Consider the following 24,481-nt stretch of genomic DNA (forward strand, 5'->3'; position numbering starts at 1 on the left):
CACTTTGTAGACCAGGCTGGCCTCGAACTCAGAAATCCGCCTGCCTCTGCCTCCCGAGTGCTGGGATTAAAGGCGTGCGCCACCACGCCCGGCAAGTCTAGCACCTTTTAATTAAGATTTTGTGATTAAAAAGTTAGACATTGTAAAAGCTAATACATTTATAAATGGGCAATAATATACAACTGTAATATAAATCATATGCCAAGAGTTTAGTATGGTCATGCATGCCTATGTTCCCAGTACTTGGCAAGTCAGAGGCAAGGAAAATCAGGAGTTCCAGCCTTTGCTATATAGTATGAGCTACAAATGATCACGTCAAAATTAGAAGAGTAGAGACAGCATAGACCAGGAATATAACTCAGCTGACATTGTGTGTCTACTCTGTATAGGTTCTTGGTCTGACTAATCTTTACACTACAAGATCAAAAGGGTAAAGTGGCATTCAAGTACCAGGGTTTGGAGGCACGAGGATTCTCAGCTACATAGGGTATATTAGGTAAATCTGGGGTACATAGATCTGTCTTAAAAAAAAAAATCCACTTATTAAACTATCCAGTGTTACTCTCCTAACTTTCCTGACACTCAACTGATGAGCTGTAATACCATAGAGCATGAAAACTTAAACAGCCCATGGAAAGGACAAAAGCAACTAATGAGAAAAAAGGAGTCATCCACCAACTGAGAACTTATAACCCAACATTTAGAGAACGTTTAATTGTCTAGCTTTAAGGCTATAAAGTATAAAATAAAAGATGCAGGCAAATACAGACTTGTCAGTGAGGTTTTAATTATTTTATTTTAAAATATGGATGGAAAAGTTCATAAAGCAGGATCAAAATTAAAACAATCCTAATAAATTAAAGAAGCAAAGATATCTGAAAGTTTTAGTATCAATTATCAAACCCAGAGTTTCAAGAAAAATCAATGTCTAAAAAGAAAAATATTAAAAGAAATCTTTGGGGTTCTTTTTATTTGTTCTTTTGAGATAGGGACCTGTGTTTGCTGAGGTTGGCTCTGAATTTGCTATGCAAATGAGAAATACCTTGAATTCTTGATCATGGTACCTTTCCAAGTGCCAAGTGGGTGCAATAAAAAGTTATAAGCCATATCAACTATCAATATACAATTATGAAGACAGGGAGTTGGAGAGTTGGCTCAGCAGTTAAGAACACTTGTTGCTCTTGCAGAGAGAGGATCCACCTTCAAGTCCCAACACCCACATGAAGATTCAAAACTGTCCATAAATCCAGTGCCAGGGATCAGATTCTCTTCTGTCTCCCTGTGCGCCTGACTATGCACTTGGTGCACGTACATACATGCAAGCAAATACTCATACACATAAATTAACATCTAAAAACATGGAAAGTAGGAAGGGGAAAGAGAAGAATAAAAGGACACTGATAGCCCACTGGTAAAGAAAATTCAACAATTATTATCACCTAGATGATACTTAGTATAAAGATACACAGCTTAAATGTGTAATGATCTCAAATTGTAGTACAACATTGTGACAACACCTCATGAATTTAGTCATATAAAAACCTCATTTCTGCCTGGGTGTGGTGGCACACACCTTTAATCCTGGCACCTAGAGGTAGGACCACATGGATTTCTAAGTTCCAAGGCGAGCCTAGTTTACAGAGCAAGTTCCAGGACAGCCAAAGCTACATAGAAAACCCCTTTCAAAAACAAAACAAAACAAAAAACAACAACAAAACAAAATCTCATTTCTGGGGCACAAGAGACAGGTCAGTAGTGAGGAGCACTGGCTGTCTACTACATAGGACTTAAGTATAGCTCTCAGTACCCACAGGGCAGGCAGCTCACAACTATCTCCAATAACAAAGAATTGGATGCCCTCTTCTGGATTCCACAAGTACTAGGCACAAACAAGGTGCACAGGCTTACATGCAAGCCAAACATTCATCTACATAAAATTATAAAACCTTCAAAAAACAAAAACATCCCATTTCTTTTCCACACCTTATTAATGCTAGGCAATCCTAAGCTTTCATTTCTATTGGTATAGTTTAAATATACTTAAATTTAAAACATGAGTGAAGTACGTAAAATATTTTAACAGAGTGAAAACTTAACGAAAATTAGTGAGGGTAGAATATTAGCACCGGGGAATAAAGAAAACAGGAGATAGGTAAGTAAACTGAATACTATACTGTACCAAGTTAAATTTACTTATGTTAAAATGAAACATAATAATATAAGCACATTATACTTAGTAAAACAAACTTCATCATATGCTAGATAAATTTAAAGTAACAAAAATGATTTCTAAGGGAGACCAAGCCTAGCAATGAGGAGATAAAGGCTAGAATCTAAGTCCTTCTATAGTACATGGCTGTTTAATGATGTACATATATGCACACTACTTTAGTAAGGAATGGGACAATAGAAAAAAAAAAAAAATCAAGCCAGCAAGCTAAGTATTAGAAAGAGAAATAAACTGTAAAGCCTTCTAAAGTGACTGACACTTACCTACTGGGGCCTGGGGGGCGCCAAAGCCCAAAATGGCTGTCGAAGTATTAAATCCAGGGGCCCCAAAGGCTCCTGTACCAAGAGGCCCTCCAATCTTAGGTTGGTTGTTTCCAAACAAAGATGCCTGTCCAGCACCAAGAGCTATGGAGACAAGAGGAAAGAACAAGTGCCACAGAAGATCCTTTGACTATTGTGCCAGAGGTCAGTTACTTAAAGATATAATACATTTGGAAGCTTCATCATGACCAGTCATTTCAGGAAAAGAGCTAATGTGATAAATTCTAGACTAGGCTGGGTACAGCAGAAGCAAAAACCATCTTCCATTGCATTCGCTTCCTCAACTATAACAGAAGATAGTTATGTCTGACTGAATAAACAAGGCATTAACTACCACTCTATAGGATAAACAATTTCCAAAGAATTAAAAAAATAATTCCCTGTATATTTAAGTATCTACAAATGAAAATACCTAGTTGACCCAATCATAATGTCAACTTAAAAAAAAATAAATTATATGTGTTTGTGCATTTTGCCTGCCATATAAATATCTATGCACCACATACATGTCTACTCATGGAAGCCAAAAGAAGGCATCAAATCCCCTGGGACTAGAGTTATAGATAGTTGAGAGCTGCCATATGGATGTTGGGAATCAAATTCAGGACTTCTGGAAGGGTAGCTAGTGCTCCTAACTACTAAGCCATCTCTCCAGCTCTAATACCAATACTCCAATTTTTAAACTGGCATAAACCAAACAACAGGAAATCAAATTACCTTCTTAGAATGGTTTAAAAAAACAGCAATACTTTATAACATCTGCTGAAAACATCTTTAAACTAAATACTTTCCTTTTCAAAGGCCAAATTACTCATGACGTTAAACATACTCAAGTCCTAAACCAAACTAGAGTGATTGGAAGAACTCCTTTCTTTACCTAAATCATGAAAGCACAGATATACACCAGCATTATTTAAAAAACAAAAACAAACAAAAACTGGGTAGTGACAGAGCATGTCTTTAATCTCAGCAGAGGCAAGATTATCTTTTTGAGTTTGAGGACAGCCTGGTCTATACATCCAGTTTCCAGACAGCCAGGGATGTTATACAGAGAAAACATGTCTCAAAAATAAGAAGGAAAAACCAGTAGGGGGTGATAGAGAGATGGCTCAGTGGTCAAGAGCACCTGCTGCTCTTGCAGGAGATCCACACTTGATTCCAGCAACATCATGGTGGCTGCAAGTCGTCTGTAACTCCAGGTACAGGAAATATGAAACCCTCTGATTTCATAGGCACTAGGCATGAACATAGTGCACATACATACAAGCAGGCAAAAGACTCATACACACAAAGCTATAACATCTTAAAACTTTTTAACGTAGCAGAGAAAGTATTTTCTGCCTCTGATTTAGTATTTGTGTGTCTTAGGAATCAAATTCTTCTTAAAGAAAATATTAGTTCCCTAGACAGAAGCATACATATATATATACACACACACACATATATGAAGACAACAGAAATCAACTCTTATTTACTTATATAGTTAGTCTGTATAGTCAAACTACTCAAAAAGTATTCAAAGGCCAATGTATTAATGTACTTCTATTGATTGAATTTGAATCTCCATCACTCAAAAAGGGAAACCATAAATGACACCAATTTATCTCATGCTCTCCCCACAAATAGTGTTTACTGTGAAATTCAAAGTTCAAACTTCAGAACAGGCAATTCTTCCTTTTTTTCTTTTTTCTTTTTTGTTTTCTGACACAGGGTTTATAGCCCTGGCTGTCCTGGAACTCACTCTGTAGAACAGACTGCAGGCTGGCCTCAAACTCAATCTGCCTGCCTCTTCCTCCCAAGTGCTGGGATTAAAGGTGTGTGCCACCATTGTATGGCAGAACAGGTACTTCTTAAAGCTCAATGTCTTTATATTTATTAGCAAATAGTCATGGAAACTCTATGACGTTTGATAACTCTTATAATCCTAATCTCCATATGTGATCTATTGCTACCAAGATTAGAGGTATAAAATTCTCTAAATTTGTCTTTTAGTTTATTTACATAGACAAAGCATAAAGAATACACTGTGACAAAAATATAATCTGTAGCCTATGAAGAATAATTGTCAAGGCCAAATATTAAAAGTTAAACTATTATATTGTGGAATTGAGATGGTTAAGAGCACCAACTGCTGTTCCAGAAGTCCCAAGTTCAATTTCCAGCAACCACATGGTGGCTCACAACCATCTGTAAAATAAAATTTTCATTTCCTCAAAAAGAAAAAAAAAAATGTCAGTAAAAAAAAAAAAAAAGGAAAGTAAGAAAGAAAGAGATAGTATCAGGAACAAAATGGTACTGAAGCTTGTACTAAAGGCGGGGAAATTGTTAAAATCATTATCTTCAAAGTCCAGAATCCAAGGAGAAATGTAATCACATGAAAATAAGACTCAAACATGAAAAAACTTGTCTGCAAACAAAATTAAATGACAAACAAAGCTGGGCGGTGGTAGCGCACGCCTTTAATCCCAGCACTCGGGAGGCAGAGGCAGGTGGGTTTCTGAGTTCGAGGCCAGCCTGGTCTACAAAATGAGTTCCAGGACAGCCAGGGCTATACAGAGAAATCCTGTCTGGAAAAACCATAAAAAGGACAAACAAAAAGACTTGAACAAAAATGCTTTGTCGTATCAAAAGATGGCCTAGTTGGCCATCACTGGAAAGAGAGGCCCATTGGACTTGCCAACTTTATATGCCCCAGTACAGGAGAATGCCAGGGCCAAGGGGTGGGGGTGGGTGGGTGGGGGACTGGGGGGGGAGGTGTATTGGGGACTTTTTGGATAGCATTGGAAATGTAATTGAGGAAAATACCTAATTTAAAAAAAATGCTTTGTCATTTAGCAGAAACTATGTTTTGATATTGAGTGTGACATTTTTCTCAGTTAATAATGTTAATATATTTGCAACTGCAGGCACACATGAATATCCTGACCATGCTTGCTTAAAGATAATAAGGGCAAGCTATGATGTTTGGTAAGCTAACTATAGTAAACATGTATTTTGAACTGAATGATGCAATTATCAAGATGTGATTACAATCTAAACAGATGGGCACCTGACTTGCTAAACAGAGACATCTACGTCAAGTTTATTCTCATAATCTCTTTAGAGTTAAAACCACGCTTGGTAGTAATTACATCTGTAATTTAGTACCCAATGACTGAAGTAGGAGGACAGCAAACTTACGCCTAGCTTATGCTACAAGAAATACTGTTTTGTTTTGTTTTGTTTTGTACTATCTGGGAAAGTAGCTCAGTTGGTAGAACTATGGTTCAATACCACAGCACCACATAAACACTGGGAAAAGAAAGCAGGAGGAACAGAACTTCATGGTCTTCCTTTGTTTTTGGCTACACAAAAAGTTTGAAGCTAGTTTGGAATACATAAGACTATTTCAAAACTAAAATCTTTTGTGTTTGGATCTATATAAACACACATAAATAATTTCCTTCAAAAAGCCTGCTTTAATTGGCTGATAACAAAGCCATTATTAACTATAGGATTAGAAGAAAATACTGTTGAACACTGCTTATATTTTGGGATCATGTTATGTTCTCTATCTCTCTCACATACATACACACAGTCATACAGAGCACAAAATAATAACCATATTTTAGTTTTTAATTCTCTTTAAACTAGTATAATTTTGGCATGTTAAAACGTTCCAGGGGTTGTAGGGCCTGATGATGCACACCTTTAATCATAGCACTCAAAGGCAGAAAGGCAGAGAGATCTCTGATCCTAAGACCACCAAAGTGTTCCAAAACAGCCAGGGCTACAGAGAGACCATGTCTCAATAAACAAAAACAAAGAAGGAAAGCTCAAGGCTGGCTGCTTGTGGTGGCACACATCTTTATAGTGTCAGCAAGAGAACTGATCAATACAGAGCAAAGGAGTAGATTTTGAATCAAGTTACTGAAAACAGCCAAATTAAAGCAGAGGAGAGGCAGGAGCATAGATTTATTTTAAAAGCCTTTAAAAGCCCAGCATGATGGAGCAGCATGGCTTTAACTCTCACAACCAGGAGGCAGAAGATAGAAGATCTTTTGAGATCTTTTTGAGACCAGTCTGGTTTATTTAGGGAGTTAAAAGACAGCAAGGGTTACATAGTGACACCCTGTCTCAAAAATTAGTTGAATTAAAATAAAATACAAAGCTAAAGGTCAGCCTGGAGTGAAAGCTCAATTTATAAGAATGCTTGCCCAACATGAAAAGACCTTGGGTTCAATCCCAGCAGTTCAAACCTAGTCTGGGGAAAAAAAAAAAACCCTAAAGCCTCCCCACACCCCCAAAAAGATGTGTGTGTGGGATTGGGGATGGCAAATAAAATCTACCATGCAACCATTAGAAGTTATATATAATAAGCATAATTTATTAAAAATAAGCCATGGCCAAATATATAGGACAGAAAGATCCAAATAACCAATCGACTCCCATAAAGATTTGGACTTTCATCACTAATCACTGGAATATGTCAGTTTCCACTACTACATATGCAAAAAGAACAAGTTCAGTAAGGGATCTAGGGAGATGCCTCAGCTGTTAGCAATACTGGCTGCACTTCCGGAGGTCCAAGGTTCGGTTCCCGCACCCAAATGGCAGATAACAATCACCTGTAACTTCAGATCCAGTAATACGTGCACTCTTCTGACCTCCACAACAGATGCATGCACAGATATGTATGCAGGTACACATGCACGCACGCAGGCACGCACTCACTCACTCTCATAAAAACCCTCTTAAAAAAGAAAAGGCCCAATAAGTTCATGTGACAGTACATGCTTATATTAGTTTCAGGTACCTGACTAGAAGAATCTCTTAAGCCTAGTAGTTTATAACTGTATTTTTAAAAAATATATAGAAAGGGCCATGCACAAGATGCAGCTAAAAGGGAAATGAGATTCTACTTCACAAAGATAAAATCAAACAACACAGAAAAATAAACACATCAAACAATATAAAAACCAATGGAAAATGACATTGATTTTTCAAGATAAATCAACAAGACCAACCAATAATAATGTATATCTTGTAGATACGAATTCAATTTTATTTATCTAATTATTAATTATACTGCATCACAAATACAAAATTATTTAACAGAAATGCTCACTGAAGAGGTTTACTATTATTATCAAAAAACCTTGATAGTACTAGAAAGTTAAGATAAATTATGGTTTAGATAAGGTAAGTGCAAATGAACTTGTGTATATACACACATATACACAAATATTAATTCATTATTTCCAAATGAAATCTATACACATGGACCAAACCAAAATGAGCTAATGTTTAAAAAAAGAGAAAAGAAAAAAATACAATGAGATACAAAATATAGCATATATTTATCTAAAATAAAACTTGAGGAAATGGTTATTATCTTACTGTGTACAGTAATTTTTAGTTCATTCTTTTAAATCCTAGTTGCAGCCCAAAGCAACAATGTACATCAATGCCATCTCAGCATTGAGTCTAAGCTAATTCATGGGTATTCTTTCCCTGTATTTGTATTTGTATTTTTCTGTATTTGTTCTGCTAAAACAAAATCCAAAGCAAAAGTCACTAATATAGGAATGAACCAGGGAAGAGGCAGTAGGGTGGATCTATGGCAGAGAATTTCCCTAATAAGTATATAACTCTGGCTTCAATCCTCAGCAGTTCAAAATATCTCAGGTAAATTAAAACTACAACTAAACCCCCTAAACATAAAATCACCATGTATATATGTATGATGCAACCATGTTTGAAAATAAATTAAGAGAAGGGGATATGAACAAGCTACATCTGAAATCAAACAGCTGATTACTTCACAGCTGAAAAACTGGGAGACTTTTCATGGTATTTCTGAATTGTTGAAATATTATAATAACACTTATTTCAAAAAGGAAGGTTAACGGGATATGGTGATGTATGTCACTTTTAATTCCAGCACTTGGGAGTCAGAGACAGGTAAATCTCGAGTTTGAGGCTAACCTGATCTACATATCAAGCTTGAGGTCATCCAAAACTACATAGTGAGACCCTGCCTCAAAGAACAAGGAACCAAAAAGGTTAACATTCAAAGAAGTATAAAAGAAATGTGTATTAGGATGGCATAGACAACCATATCACAAAAGCAAAGAAAACAGTGGAAGCAGATATTATGAACGTAAGTAGTTTTACAGCTAAATCATCACACCAATGATGAGAGAACTAGGGAAGGTGAGCAAATATACGTGCTGAAACACTATCTTACTGGACATGGAGAAATACACAGCTTTAGGGACCCTCCCCCTTTCCAATGATCAAAACAGGAAAACAGAAAGGTAAATATTTTAAATGAACTAAAAAATAATAGGAGGAAGAGAGATAAAAGTTAGAAGAAAGAGGTATGTAATGTACAAGCCTTGTAACACCGTGGAGCATTTGTTAATTACTACAGCATATACTCTCTATGCTTTGTCTTATTATGAGGCTTAACTAATGAACAATTCCAAATCTAAATCATTCATACAAAAGCTAAGGAAAAGGGATTTAAAAGTTATTGTCACTACTAATAATTCTCACATTTTAAACTTAAAAACTCTCGGACAGAGCAGGACTAGAGAAGACCAAACTTTATGTGGAAAGGCTTCTTTTCTAGAATTTAAAATGTACATTTTGTGAACTTAATATAAATGTGCTAACCTAGTAAAATATTAAGTGATGGAAATACATTAATAAATCTATTCGTAAAAATGAAAAATTAAGCCTCTTATTTATAAGCACATGAGATAATAAAAATCATAAACTCAAGATATTTTACTTCCTAAAATTCATGCAATCAATTTCTTACCTGTTCCAAATCCTGTACCAAGTCCAGTTCCCAAAGTTCCAGCTGCTGGCTTACTTCCAAAAATACTGCTCCCACTGTTATTTGTGCCAAACCCTAAGGAGATAAAAGAATAAGTCGATTGTCATTTTTAAATTCTCAATTTTCTTTAAAAGGGGGTTTTAACACAAAGATAACTGATCTTAAATTATGCATCCTTAGGTTATTAATATTAATAAACCCCAAATTATCAGCTAATGTAACTTGTTAAAAAATTCTGAGACCTGAAAACAAGTCTTTGTATTTACTTAATTGCATCTTTATGCTGATATATCAATTCAGCACTAAAGCAACACACAAAGGCTTGAAATTTGAGCTTTGTTAAGGCTTTCAAAGTCAGCACACGTGATTCAGGTTACTAACAAACAGAAAAATTCAATTCCACAAATTTTCACTAAAAAAAAATAAAAGTTTACTGAATCTAAAGGAATAGAAAATGACCCATAAAAATCTTTCTAGCAATTTTTGTTTTAAACTGATAGATCTCACATGGCAGCAATGTATGGCTGATTATGTGAGGTGATTTAACAATGCCACACTTAGTAAATTCAGATAGCTACTTTTTCTTTCCTTTAACAAAGTTTTGGTATTCCTTTTGACAAAATAACAAAACAAATAAATGCATCATTAATCTCTAATGCTAAGAAATGATCAATCATAGACCAGAAAAGTCTTGTTTTTAACATATGCAGTCATATAAAAATTATCATGGAAGCTCAGTGTGATGGCTCATGCTTGCAATTCAACCTTTTTGAAGGCCGAGGCCATTGCATAGCAAGACACTGTCTAAAGAAGGGAGACTAGGTAGAGAAGAAATAAAACCTCAGCAGTAAAGAGAGTACTCTGACGTCGTTGACAGAATCACTAAGGGGATTATACTTTGTTATGTCACTATCTGGTTACTATCAGTGAAAACCATCATGAAGCCGAAGAGTATAAAGTCTGAAACCAAGCATATTTCTGTCATTTTAAAATCTAAGCATGTAATCTGATTTAATCTCGACAAGTGATCTATGTGTTCGTTAAGTTTTTCTTGAATTGTGCTATTAGCTACCTACCATACATACAGTTTTGTTCACTCAGGCATAATCAAAAAAAAATTTTTTTAAAAAGAAAATGTACTTAAAGATGCTTTCTCTTATAATTAGAAATTAACAAGAATGGATGGATCATAGTCCTGCAACAGAAAATAAGCTATTCAGGGTCTACCTTAAACCCATAGAAGTCTGAGTGCCAACTTACATTGTATATACCACACATTTCCTCCGATTCTCGCTGCCTATTTTACTTCAAAACAATTCTGCTAACTAAAAGTAATTTTAATACACTGTACAGTTGGTGAGGCATGCCAGATAAAGATGAGACCTTGTATACTGAGAAATCAGTGAATACTAGGATAAATACCTTCTTACAATAAAAACACTGACAAAGAGCCAATGTGGTGGCACACAACTTTAATCCTAGAACTTTGAGGGGGAAAAGCCGGTGGAACTCCTGAGTTTGAGGCCTGCCTAGTCAATATAGTAAGTTCCAGGCCAAACAGGGATCTTACAATAAGGTCCTATTCTCAACAACAAACAACCACAAAGAAACAAGAAAATCCTCCCAGAAAACTGGCCATCTGTATAGTCTGTACAAAACCCCATCATTAAAAAGTAAAACCTCCCTGACCCCAAAACACCAAAACAAAAAATGAACAAAAACCTTTTAATTCTGAACATTACTTATATCACAAATAAAGCTTTTTATTAAATAAATGTATTTTATTTTCAAAAGTAGTGAAAACAGTCCTTTAAAAACATTGAATTTTAAGCCAGGCGCGGTGGCACACGCCTTTAATCCCAGCACTTGGGAGGCAGAGGCAGGCGGATTTCTGAGTTCGAGGCCAGCCTGGTCTACAAAGTGAGTTCCAGGACAGCCAGGGCTACACAGAGAAACCATCTCAAAAAAACAACAACAACTAAAAAGAATCTTTTCTGTTTTTAAATTTTTACTTATTTTCATTTCATGTGCATTGGTGTTTTGCCTTCATGTATGTCTGTGTGAGGATGGGAGATCCCTCACACGAGAGTTACAGTTTCAGTTGAGGAACTGGAGTTACAGACAGCTCTGAGCTGCTATGTGAATGCTGGGAACTGAACCCTTGGTCCTCTGGAAGAGCAGCCAGTTCTCTTAACCACAGAGCCATCTCTCCATCCCAGGAGCATAAAATCTTAAATGGTTGATAGGTCTTTGGAAGGGCCATAAAAAAGATACACAGAATAAATATGGTATTAAAATTTCAGCTAGTGAGCTGAGCATGATGGTGTTCATCTATATAGTCTGACTACCTGAGAGCGTAAGGCAAGAAAACTGCTTGAGTCCAAGGCTACCTGGGCAACAGGTCAACTCACCTCCTCATGGGGTAAAAAGCAGATCATTAAGAAATATGGTATAAAGCTGGGCATGGTGGCCCCCACCTATCACCCCAGCAATCAGGAGGCAGAGACAGGGCAACATAGTATACAGAGCTAAGACATTATCCAGAGAGCCAGTCTCCAAAAATTGAAAAAGAAAAAAGGGTTAAAAAAGTTCCTTAAAAGAGAGAGAGTGCTGATGATGTTTATAAAAACAGGGAAGGACACAGGAGACACTGATACACTTTTATCCTTTTCGTTTACAGTCAAGCACAAAGGCCATACTAACCACGCCCACTACCTTAAAGCTTTTCATCCAAAAATACTTATTAGGAATGGAACTATAGTAAATACAAGCAATGAATGAACAACTTGAGTAAAAGGACTATAAAAATCAAATATCTGAGTCTGAAAACAGACATCTAACAAGTCTTGCACGTCTTGCTCCTAGTCTATGAATCTACTAATCTTCTAATGCATAGTTAAAGTCTCTCTCTCTAGTAGACTATAACGCCATATAAAACCCACCAAAAATGCTGGGAATTAGGCTCAGTGGTAGAAGGCTTGCCTAGAACACAAGACCCTGTGTTCTACCTCAACATGGCAAATAAAGAAAAATAAAAAGACACAAAAGCTCTCTGAAAAAAGGTTCTAACTACCAGCCTATGACAATAACGGTATTCTGCAAATACCTTCCCAGAAAAAATAAACATTTCCTAATGAGAACTCTGGCAAACAAAATGTTCAACGCCATTTGAACCCTTGTGACTAAAATGAACCTTGCACCTCACAGAATGTTGAATGTCTAAAAACATAATTGTGTATGGATGAGGATAAAACACGGAACTTCTTTTAAACTGGTTTAAATATTTCTAACACAGGTAAAAAGAATAAAGTTCCTTTTTTTCTTTCTACAATTTTGCTCAATCTTATCTCTATTTTCTTGATTTTTTAAATAAGAAATAAGCACTCACGCTTTTTGTTATTGCTCATGTTGAGACAGTCTCATTCTGTAGCACAGGATGGATGACCTAGACTAGAAATCATGGCTCCTGCTTCAGCAGTTACAGTCATTAGCTACACTGAAAATTGCCAGAATAATATTCCAATTCAGCAAAACTTTGACATTCTCCTTGTACAGTACACCCTCATGTTTGAAACCTACCTAAATAGAATGGGTTACCTCACACAAATGAGGTTCACACATGCTTTTTCAGTTACTGGTGAGGTAATCCAAAGAAAATGAAAACCAAATTGTCTATACTAAATAGCTCATATCATGTTCCATGACTTAAAAAAAAAATCTTTCCTTCTGGTATGTAGCATCAGGCTACAGCTTACCTGAGAATTTTTAAACATTTCCAATCATATGAATCAGGAGAATGATGTGTGGTATAGTCAGTGTAACTTTAAGAGAGTCAAACCTGCATTTTATATGTACCAAAATTGGAAGTGTTTGTATTGGTTCCTAAAGTCAGGGTTGGTTTGTTACCGAAGAGCCCGCCACTGGTTGTACCAAATGAAGGAGCACTGGTTGTGCTGGTTCCAAAAGTTGTAAGCTTGTTATTGCCAAACAGGGTCTAAAAGAAAATACAGGAAAATTAGGATAATATAAAGATACAACAGGCTTTGTTGCATGATGAGATGGCACAGTGGTTGAGAGCACTGACTGCTTTTCAGAGGACCCAAGTTCAATTCCCAAAAACCTCATGGCAGCTCACAACTGTTTGTAATTCCAAGATGTGATACCCTTGATATACAAGTAGACAAAACACCAATGTACATAAAATAAAAAACCACCACCAACAACAACAACAACAAAATAAAGAGCAAATAAGTGTGACTCTTAGTACCCATGCCCCCAAGCATCCAACTCCAACTCCAGGGGGATCTGAGAACTCTTCAAACACCTGAACTCATGTATACATACATAATGTAAAATAATAAAAATTAAAAATAATAATAGGAGCTAGAAAGATAGCTCAGCACTAATAACTCTTCCAAGTTCAGTTCCCAGCACTCATATTAAGTGGCTCAAAACTCCCTGGAACTAGAGTTCCTGGGAATCCAACACCTCTGACCTCTGAGGGTACCTCATCCATACTCACATATGTACAAACAGACAATAAACATAACTGTAAGTAATAAGGAAGAGTGCAAGCAAGTATCGAATATGTAATGGAAGAAAGTTATAATTTTAGGAAAAGACAGCTAAACACAGACAATCTGAAGATATAACAGTCTGAGCAAGATGTAAGAACAATGCTACTAACACAGAAAATTAACACCTCAGCAAACAGGATTTCAGCTAGTCAAAGAAAAAATACAAAGGCGACTATTAGCCAAGGGTGGTAGTACAGGCCTGCAGTTCTAGCACGTGGAAAACTAAACCAAGAGGAAGACCAGCTGTCTTTACTGGAGACGAGAGAGGGAAAAGTCAAGAGGGTAAAGGGAGAAAACATTTTTGTTTGTAGCCTGAGAACTGAACCCAAGGCCAGCTACATCCTAAGCCCACCCCCCTTTTTTTGAGCACAGTATTATGGTTGAGGCTGGCCTTGACTTCTCTGTAGCCCAGGTTGGATTCAAACTTTTAATCTTGCTATCTCAGATATGTTTGACCAGCTCTTTGCAGTGGTGGTGATGGTAGTGCTGGTGATAAAAACTAGGGCCTTGCTCATACCAGCCACACATTGCTAAACCCAAGGGACTCTGAAACTTTTGTCATTTTTTTTTAGCAAGTGGTATTATAGTATAAAATTTAGCACTGCTTTTTAGATTAATTGCATTCCAAAATAGTAGTTCTATACTTAGACAACTTACTCAACAAACTGAATAACTAAGCTACACCTTCCACAGTAAGAGAATCCCAGTGACTCCTTGATCAACACAAAAAGCATTTAAATTCCAAATATTATACCAGTTTATCTTCCAAAACACAGTGAAAAACCGTAGGTGTTCAAATTTATCTGATTTGGGCTACACATGGTGGTGCAGGCCTTCAATCTCAGCACTATGGAAGTAAAGGTAGGTGAATCTTTTGAGTTTGAAGCCACCCTGGTCTACATAGCAAGGTTCATGACTGCCAGGGATACATAGTAAAATCCTATCTTAAAGAAATAAACAAAGAAAGAAAGGAAGAAAACCTGATTTAAACTATCTAAACTAAGACTACATAATTTAAATTAACCAAATGGATTCTACAATATAAATCATCTCTGAAACTTTGGAGGAGGCTTGAAGTGGCAAAGGCACTAAGTATAAAACAAACACACCAAAAAGACTTTAGCTGTACATAATAAAAATAAGCACTGCTAATTCTCAATTTAAAACTAAAATGACTATAACAGTATTTTATTTTCTTTCTCTTTTTAAAGGTTTTTATTAAATGTGTATGGATATTTGCCTACATGTATGTCTGTGTACCATGTGTATATTTAATATTTAGTGCCTGCAGAAGCCAGAAGATGGTGTTGGGTCCCTTGAAACTGGAGCGAGACATTTTTAAGCTGCTATGTGGGGCTAGGTCATTTGGGAGAACAGCCAGTGCTTTTAACTGCTGAACGATCTCCCCAGCCCTTAACAGCATGTTCAAACAGATGCAAACCATGCCATCACTGAGGTAAGAGACAATTTAGTAACTGAAAATAAACAATGGGGTGGGGAGACAGACTCCAGTTAGTACAGTGCTTTTTAGAAAGCATGAAGCCCAGGTTTAGTCCCAACACTTCATGAAACTGGGTATGATGGCAAATATTTGCAACACTAGCACCAGGGAAGTGAAAACACGAAGATTAGTAGTCTGGGGCAAACTACTAATGTAGTAGTACATGCCTGAATCCCAACACTAAGGAAGCAGTCAGGAGGAGTTCAAGGTTATCCTTGTCTACATAGAAGTTCCAGTCAGCCTGAGAAGAAAGACTGAGAGAAGCTGGCAAGATGGCTCTGGGTAAACATACTTGCCACCCAGCCTGATGATCTGAGTTTGATCCTTGGAACCCATAGAGCAGAAGAGACTGGACTCCTACAAATAAGTGGTTTCTGACTGCCAAGTGTGCAGTATAGTAGAGGCATACATATGCATAAATGAATTTTAAAATTAATACAAATTATATGTATACATATTTATATATGAATAGAGAGGGGGGAAACAAAAACCACAAACATGTATGTTAAATTCTTAGAAAATAGTTATCTATTTTATATATATATTCCTTTAACAGATTTAAGAACTCCAAGTTACAGTCAACTGTGAATACCTACCGAACCAACTGCACCAAATCCAGTATTGGGCTGCCCAAAGAGACCTGTTCCTGTTCCAAATGCTGTCCCAGTGCTGGTGTTTGTAGCTGTCCCAAAAAGACCTCCTGGTTGTGAGGCTTGGGTTACCCCAAATAGGCCCTGGAAAGTGTAATCTAGATTAAAAGGCAGTTCATAATAGTTTTCTTTAAAGTCTTAGATTGATTTTTAAAAAGTCACCATTATTTATTAAAGTATGTGTGATAAACATAAAATTCTTAAAGATTTCTTTGTAAAAACCCTGAAAAACCAAAACTTTAGAGTGCAGAACTATAAATTTATCCCCTATAACCAAAGCTCCTGTTTCCAGAACAATAAGTGAGCTTCAAGTGCTGGGCATGTATTAAAACTTTCAATGAATTCATGTGCTCTAAGGTGTTCTGGTATAAGCTACTGGTATAAGATTCTGCTATCAAAACAAACCACCTCATTTCCTTCTAAATGCTTTATAAACTTAATGAATGAAGCTGAAGCAAGAAGATCATGAGTTTCAGGTCAGCCTGGACTGCAGAGTGATATCCAGGGTCATAAACACAACGATGAAACACAATCATGAGTTTTATAATTCTGGGTATTTGATCTATCGAGTAAATAAACCTCGGTTATTAATGATATAAGGGATTTAACCTCACTCTTCTACAGAAGGACAATCAATTACTGTACTCATGCTGGAAAATCAGTTGTATATAAATGTGAGGATTCGTTTCTGTATTCAATTTTACTCATGTGCTTCACTGAATTTTTGAGATTAGTCTCATGCAGCCCAGACTGGCCTTTAACCAGATGCATAGTCAATGTTATCCTTGAACTCTTGATCCTCTTCCCAACTGCCAACATTATAGCATATCCAGCTCCATATCTGTCCCTAGAATGCCTTAACCACTGTCTTTACCTTCAATTTTGTTTCAACAATCTCATCCATGTACATCAATATCACAAGGCATATAGCTTCAAGATACCCACCTGATACCCACTATGCACGCTCTTAGTGAAAGAAAACTATGTCAGAAAGAATAAATGACATACTCAACAAAATCTCAATGTACTCACTGGTCTGATACAAAATCCAGGTCTTCATTACTTCATTCAAAAGAAATGCAGTAGAGATAGCACTTATAAGTTAAACATGACTACTAGTCCCATTACTTAGCTTCATAAATAAGACCTGGAGTTAACTAAGGGTCTGTTTCCTTACCATAGTATTGGTGCTTGGCTGTCCAAGGGTGCTGGTATTACCAAAGGAAAAGCCAGTGTTCGGGGTGGTTGTAGCCTGGCCAAATGGTTTGCTGAAGAGACTGGTAGTCTGTTGATTCTGTTGGCCAAAGAGACCACCTGGATTTGTTCCAAATCCAGTTGTGCCTTTCAGAAAAGGAATAAAAACAAACACAAACAAAAAACAAATGAAAAAAAAAAATACAACCCAAAAATTCTCTCAAATGAGCCAACAATTGTCTGAGCTTTTTCTACTGCTAAATTATTGCATGGTCATCCCTTAGTAACCTTATTTTCTATCTTCAGCTAGCTCTACTTTATATTAAAATGTTCTTTTCTACTAGACTTCAACTCAGAAATTCTAAATTGACTAAATGACTTTCCTTTGTGAACTCAACTTTTCCTCTATTTTATAAGAAAAAATATTCAGGGTGGAGATGACTCAATGGTTAAGAGAACTGACTGTTCCTCCAACTTAAGTTTTGCTAGGCCTTCTGGCTCATGTCTATAGTCCCAGCATCTGAAAGGTGAGGGACTGCTTTGATTTTGAAGTCAACTTGAATTACATAGTGAGACCCTACTTCAAAAAAACTTCTAAAACCTTAGGGTATTTTCAAGTTAGCTGAATTTTCCTAAAAACACATACAACCAGTTTTTTTACCTTGATATTACTCAAATATCACCTTCTGAAATGAAAGGACTCCTTAGCCACCTACACTTTTAACTGTCTCTTCTTACTCATAAATATCCCAACTGCTTTTTCCCACAGCTCTTGTAACAAAGTGACAGTCATGATTTACTTCTATTTGACCTTTTTTTGGGGGGTGGAGGTGGGGACTGGGTGGGGGTGGGGGTGTTCTGTATAGCCCTGGCTGTCCTGGAACTAACTTTGTAGTTCAGACTGACCTAAAACTCAGAGACATATGCCTTCCTCTCCTTCTGGAGTGCTGGGATTGAAGGCAAGAGCCAATAACGCTCATTTTGACCATTTTTCTTTATGGTATAATAAAGTGCTTACTAGTTCCAAAGGCAGTTTTGTTCTGACCATATGAAAAGGCTGAATTAGTGGTGGAGGAGCTGAAGAGTCCTGTTGCACTGGAAGTTGCTGGAGAAGACCCAAATAAGCCAGCCGTGGTACCTGCTCCCACTTGGTTCTGTGGGCCTTTCCGGTTAGCCTGATAATCCTCCAAACGTAGTTCCTGAAAGTAAATATATTACCAAAATTAACATATGGCAAAAAAAAAATTACTTAGAGGAGACCTACACAAGAATCTGTTACAGAGGAATATAACTGATATATATACTGAAGTACAAAGTGAGTGTCCATCTATATAAGACTAAGAGATGGGCAAAAAATGGACAGTCAAGGTAGAAGCTAATTTTGGAGGGGAGAGAACAAGAAGGACATTTGGAATGTTAGATATGCTTTGTTTCTTGTTTTTTTTTTTTCTATGCTGTCACCTGATACGCATCCTTTCACTTAGTGAAAAACTTTTTAAGCCAGATATTTAGGATTTTGCACAAATTTACTAAAAGATCATGTATGTACATAAAACGTATTGTCACTACAATGTAAATATCTAACCAGTATAGAATACTTGATAGAAAGATGTACGTAGTACTCCTGTATATGTGGAGAATATTACCCTAGCCTAAAATACATAATACATAAAGATAATACATTATCTTGAAAAACATCTTTACTAATGTCAGGCTATTATTCAGAACCAATGTGAACCATTAAATCTTAAAAAAGTATTAAGCTGGGTTTTTTCCCTTCATTTTACTGACCTCTAATGACTTGCTTTCATATTCTTTCATAGCAGTAATACACTGATGCTTTGTACTGATGTTAGTGCTAACTCCAGCTTTGACCATAGTATCTGTACCAGTGGGAGGCTGCAAAGAAAGACAAAGGCATATTTCAAATTCCAAGTTTCTGTCTACTCTCACAGACACAATTCCTCAATCACTAAACTTTAAAACTATTCCCTTATAACAAGTTAGGGCAAAGACTATAATACTGCTCAGTGGTTAGTGCCTGACAAACATTTGCAAAGGCTTGGATTAAATCCCCATGCTCCCCGCCTACTCAAAAAACATCATTTAGGAGACCATGTAGTGCCCATACCTACAATCCCAGGACTCTAGAGGCAGCCCTGAATACCAGACCAACCTGGGTGGGCTACACAAACAAACTAAAAGTTAGAACTAGGCACAATCGAAAACACACATATAGTCCCAATTATTTTAGAAGTTGAAACAAGATCATTTGAGACCAGGAATTCAACAGCAGCCTGGTTAACACAGTAAGAACCTCATAGTAAAACAAAATTGTTATTTAAGATACTTGATTAAAATATATGGCAACATTTCTGATCTCTCCCCTATAACATAACCACCTGAATAATCTGTTTTGTTTTTGGAGACTAGGTTTTACAGTATAGTCTTGACTGTCCTGGAACTCACTCTGAAGACTGAGCTAGCCTTCAACTCACAGAGATCTTCCTACCTCTGCCTCCCAAGTAATGGGAATAAAGTTGTATGCCACTACTGGTTGGCAAGATTTTACTCTTGAATAGTTATAGACTATTGATGGATTATCCCATTTAGCTCCACAAAGAAGTCTTATTTTTCTATGGTCTGTTCTTTATTTTTTATTTCTATAAACAGAAGGTTATTCCAATGCTGCCTAAGAACAGAAATAGTGACAGACACTTGTAATCCTAGCACTTAAAAAGCCAAAGCAAGACCACTCTGAGTTCAAGGCCAGTCTTGAGTTATGTAGAGAGCTAGTATAAAGACAGCCTGAATTACACAGCAAGACCCTACCTCAGAAATTCTGCTTCATGTGGGCTAACATAACCAACATTGAACACAAATTTAATTGGAGTAATAATCTTAACCCAGGATAGGGAAAACAATTCTCAACAATACAGGACAATCTGGTGGAATCACCATCCCTGACCTCAAGCTGTACTACAGAGCAATAGTGATAAAAACTGCATGGTATTGGTACAGAGGTAGATCAATGGCATAGAATTGAAGACCCAGAAATGAACCCATACACCTGTGGTCACTTGATCTTTGACAAAGAAGGTAAAACCATCCAGTGGAAAAAAGACAACATTTTTAACAAATGATGCTGGTTCAACTGGCCATCAGCATGTAGAAGAATGCAAATTGATCCATTCTTACCTCCTTGTACAAAGCTCAAGTCCAAGTGGATCAAGGATCTCCACATAAAACCAGATACACTGAACAATATAGAGGACAACGGGGGAAGAGCCTCGAACACATGGGCACAAGGGAAGTTCCTGAACAGAACACCAATGGCTTATGCTCTAAGATCAACAATAGTTAAATGGGACCTCATAAAATTGCAAAGTTCTCTGTAAGGCACAGGACACTGTCAATACAAACAAAACAGCAACCAACAGACTGGGAAAAGATCTTTACCAATCCTACATCCAACAGAGGGCTAGTATCCAATATAAACAAAAAACTCAAGAAGTTAAACTCAAGAGAACCAAATAAATAACCCTATCAAAAAATGAGGAACAGAGCTATACAGAGAATTCTCAACTGGGGAAACTTGAATGGCCAAGAAGCACCTGAAGAAATGTTCAACATCCTTAGTCATCAGGGAAATGCAAATCAAAACAACCCTGGCGTTCCACCTCACACTAGTCAGAATGGCTAAGATCAAAAAGCCAGGTGACAGCAGATGCTGGCAAGGATGTGGGGAAATAGGAACACTACTCCACTGTTGGTAGGATTGCATACTGGTATAACCACTGTGGAAATCAGTCTGGCGGTTCCTCAGAAAACTGGACATAGTACTATCCTTCTGGCATATACCCAGGTTTCCAACATGTAATAAGGACACATGCTTCACTATGTTCAAAGCAGCCATATTTATAATAGCCAGAAACTGGAAACAATCCAGATGTCCCTTAATAGAGGAATGGATACAGAAAATGTAATACATTTTCACAGTGGTGTACTACTGGGCTATTAAAAACAATGACTTCACAAAATTTGCAGGCAAATGGATGGATCTAGAAAATCTCATTCTAAGTGAGGTAACCCAGTCACAAAAGAACACACATGGTATGGATATCAGGCAGAGTGTGGAATACCCACGATACAACTCATGGACCACATGAAGCTCAAGAGGAAGAAGACCAAAGAGTGGATGCTTCAGTCCTACTTAGAAGGGGGAACAAAATAATCAAGGGAAGTAGAGGGTCGGAGGAACTTGGGAGGAAGGGGGTGGGAAGAGGGGCAGAATCAGGTATGGGAGGAGATGGAGATATACAGAGGGTCAGGAAATTGAACAGAGATGTGTAGCAATGGGGGATGAGGAACTGGGGGTAGCAACCAGAAAGTCACAGATACCAGGGAAGCAAAAGCCTCCCAGGACCCGAACGGGATGACATTAGTTGAAATACTCCAAAGGGGAGGAAGAACCTGTCCAGTTCATATCCAGAGGTTAGGCAAGTTCTTCCCTCTCCCTTCCAGTGAGAGATGGGGCCACCCATCCATCTCCAAAAATTTAACCCAGAATTGCTCCTGTCTAAAACACAGGGACAAAGAGTGGAACAGAAACTGAATGAAAGGCCATTCAGAGATGACCCCACCTGGGAACTAATCCCACATGCTGACACTAAACCCAGACACTACAGCTGATGCCAAAAAGTTCTTGCTGATAGGAGCCTGATAACAGCTGTCTCCTGAGAGGCTCTACCAGATCCTGACCAATACAGATGCAGATGCTTGCAGCCAACCATCGGACTGAGCACAGGCACCCCAATGGAAGAACTGAAGGAGCTGAGGGGATTTATCTGGCATCAATTGGAGGGGAGGCCCTTGGTCCTGTGAAGGCTTGATGCCCCAGTGTAGAGGAATGCTAGAGCAGTGAGGCGGGAGTGGATGGGTGGGGGAGCACTCTCACAGAAGCAGGGTAAGGTGGAATAGGGAAGGGGGTTTGCAGAGGGGAAACCAGGAAAGGGGATAGCATTTGAAATGCAAACAGATATCCATTAAAAAAAAGAATAATCTTAATATACATCATAACCTATATGTTTCATGCTGGAGACAGCTCAGTGATAAAGTGCTCACCTACCATACATGAGACTTTGGCTAAATCCCCACAATGACAACAAAAAGTAGATGTATGTTTCACATTTCCTGTATACATACTAATTACGTATGTAATTTTTCTTTTTTTAACTATTCTGTTTGTCTGCAAAGGGATCAAAGGACAACTTGCAGTTCTGTCCTCTACCATATGGGTCCCAAAGACCAAACTCAGTTGTTAGGCCTTTATCCACTGAGCCAACTCATTAGTCCTATAAAACCATTATTACTTTTTGTTTGTTTGTTTTTGGAGACAGGACTTTCTCTGTGGTGCCCTTGCTGTCCTGGAACTTGCTCTGTAGACCAGGCAGGCCTTGGAACTCACAGAGATCAGCCTGCCTCTGTCTCCTGAGTGCTGGGACTAAAGGCGTGTACAGTCACTACACAGTGTCATTAGTACTATTTTAAAAAATTATCCCTCCCACCCCAGGATTGGGGGCGGGGGGAGCGACTTACAATGGCTCAGCATTAAGAGCACTCACTGACTGGTCTTCCAGAGGTTCTAAGTTCAATTCCCAGCAATGACATGGTGGCTCACAACCATCTGTAATGGGATCCAATGCCCTCTTCTGGTGTGTCTGAAGGGAATGACAGTGTGCTCCCATATGTAAAATAAATAAATCTAAGGGGTTGAGGATTTAGCTCAATAGTAGTTGAGCACTTGCCTAGCAAGCGCAAGGCCCTGGGTTCGGTCCTCAGCTCTGGGGGGGGGGGGGGGGGGGGAAGGAATACTAATTGCTTTTCCAAAGGACCCAGGTTCAATCCCCAGCACCCACATGTTGCTTTACAATTTGCTGTAATTCCAGTTCCAGAGGATGAAGCCTCTTGTGGCCTTTCTGGGCACTGCATACACAAGGTACATGTATATACATGTAGGTCAAACACCCATACACATAAAATTAAAAGACAAAACAAAGAAACATCAAAACCTGTTATTTTTGAGACAAAGTCTTACTACACTACCCCGACAGGCCTAGAATTTGCGATTCATGCAGGCCTTAAATTCACAGAGCCACACCTGACTCTGCCTCTCATGTGCTGGGATTTTAAAGTCATCTGCCATACCCAACCTAAAACTGTTTTTTAATACATTTTAAAGACAAAGAGCCAAACTAGGGATTGGAGAGATGGTTCAGCAGTTAAGAGTACTAGCTGCTCTTGCAGAGAGCCCAGGTTCCTAGTGTTGCAAGGTAATTTCATCAGAGAATAAACACAGAATAGACTGTATTGCCCACTAGTGACTGCATGGCGAACTTGCCCAAATCAAGCAGCTCCAAGCCTCACTTGTCTGTCTTTTTTGCATAAAAACTGCATCCTGGTTGACACACAATTCAGTTAGGAAAGTTACTAAGAAGTAAAAACTAAATTAGTCAAAAAGCAAGGTTAATTCATTTAAAGGATTTTCCTGGATCCTGGAACTATGGGCCAGGTCTTTGATGGATTAGTTTCCTGTTTTGGTAAGTGTTAGTACCTACATGCTAAGTTCTAACACTAACAAATATTCATACACATAAACTCAAAATAAAAAAATCATATTTTGCTGGGCATGGTGGCGCACGCCTTTAATCACAGCACTCAGGAGACAGAGGCAGGCGGATTTCTGAGTTCGAGGCTGGCCTGGTCTACAAAGTGAGTTCCAGGACAGCCAGGGCTATACAGAGAAACCCTGTCTCCAAAGAACAAAGCAAAACAAAAAATCTAATTTTTTAAAAGCAAAAATGTGATATGTATTACTGGAGATAGGAGCACTCTGATCATTCTACAAAGAAATACACAAATGGGGAAAAATATACTTGAAGAAAATACATACATTAAATTTGATGGTAGTTCCTGTAGGTGCTGCGGTAAAACTACTTGGCCCAAAAAGGGAGCCAGATGTGCTACCAAAAGGATTAGAGGTGGTATTTGTAGTTCCAAAGAGTCCTCCACTGCTAGTACTGGTTCCAAAATCTGTAAATTAGAAAAACAAGAATTAAATAGCAAACAACTAAACGTTAACACACCTTGAAAGCAGGGCAGGGTAGAGTAAAGCAGCACTGCT

General features: G+C 37.7%; 1 protein-coding gene across 5 annotated transcripts in view; it reads right to left on the reverse strand.

Annotated features, from left to right (window-relative positions):
- Nup98 (nucleoporin 98) overlaps window positions 1-24,481 on the reverse strand; it is a 92,917-nt gene that overhangs the window by 48,936 nt on the left and 19,500 nt on the right. For 2 of the 5 annotated variants that reach the window (XM_021167275.2, XM_029480155.1), the window contains exons 5-12: window positions 24,251-24,390; window positions 19,090-19,197; window positions 18,317-18,497; window positions 17,282-17,445; window positions 16,051-16,188; window positions 13,232-13,370; window positions 9,359-9,451; window positions 2,494-2,634 (exon numbers count right to left, since the gene is read on the reverse strand). In XM_021167275.2, the coding sequence (XP_021022934.1) occupies window positions 2,494-2,634; window positions 9,359-9,451; window positions 13,232-13,370; window positions 16,051-16,188; window positions 17,282-17,445; window positions 18,317-18,497; window positions 19,090-19,197; window positions 24,251-24,390 (1,104 nt within the window). The remainder of the gene's footprint in view (window positions 1-2,493; window positions 2,635-9,358; window positions 9,452-13,231; window positions 13,371-16,050; window positions 16,189-17,281; window positions 17,446-18,316; window positions 18,498-19,089; window positions 19,198-24,250; window positions 24,391-24,481) is intronic. The other 3 variants (XM_021167276.2, XM_021167277.2, XM_029480156.1) reach the window with 3 other exon arrangements.

The sequence above is a fragment of the Mus caroli genome, chromosome 7 (assembly GCF_900094665.2).
Source record: "Mus caroli chromosome 7, CAROLI_EIJ_v1.1, whole genome shotgun sequence".
In the NCBI taxonomy this organism is placed as follows: domain Eukaryota; kingdom Metazoa; phylum Chordata; class Mammalia; order Rodentia; family Muridae; genus Mus; species Mus caroli.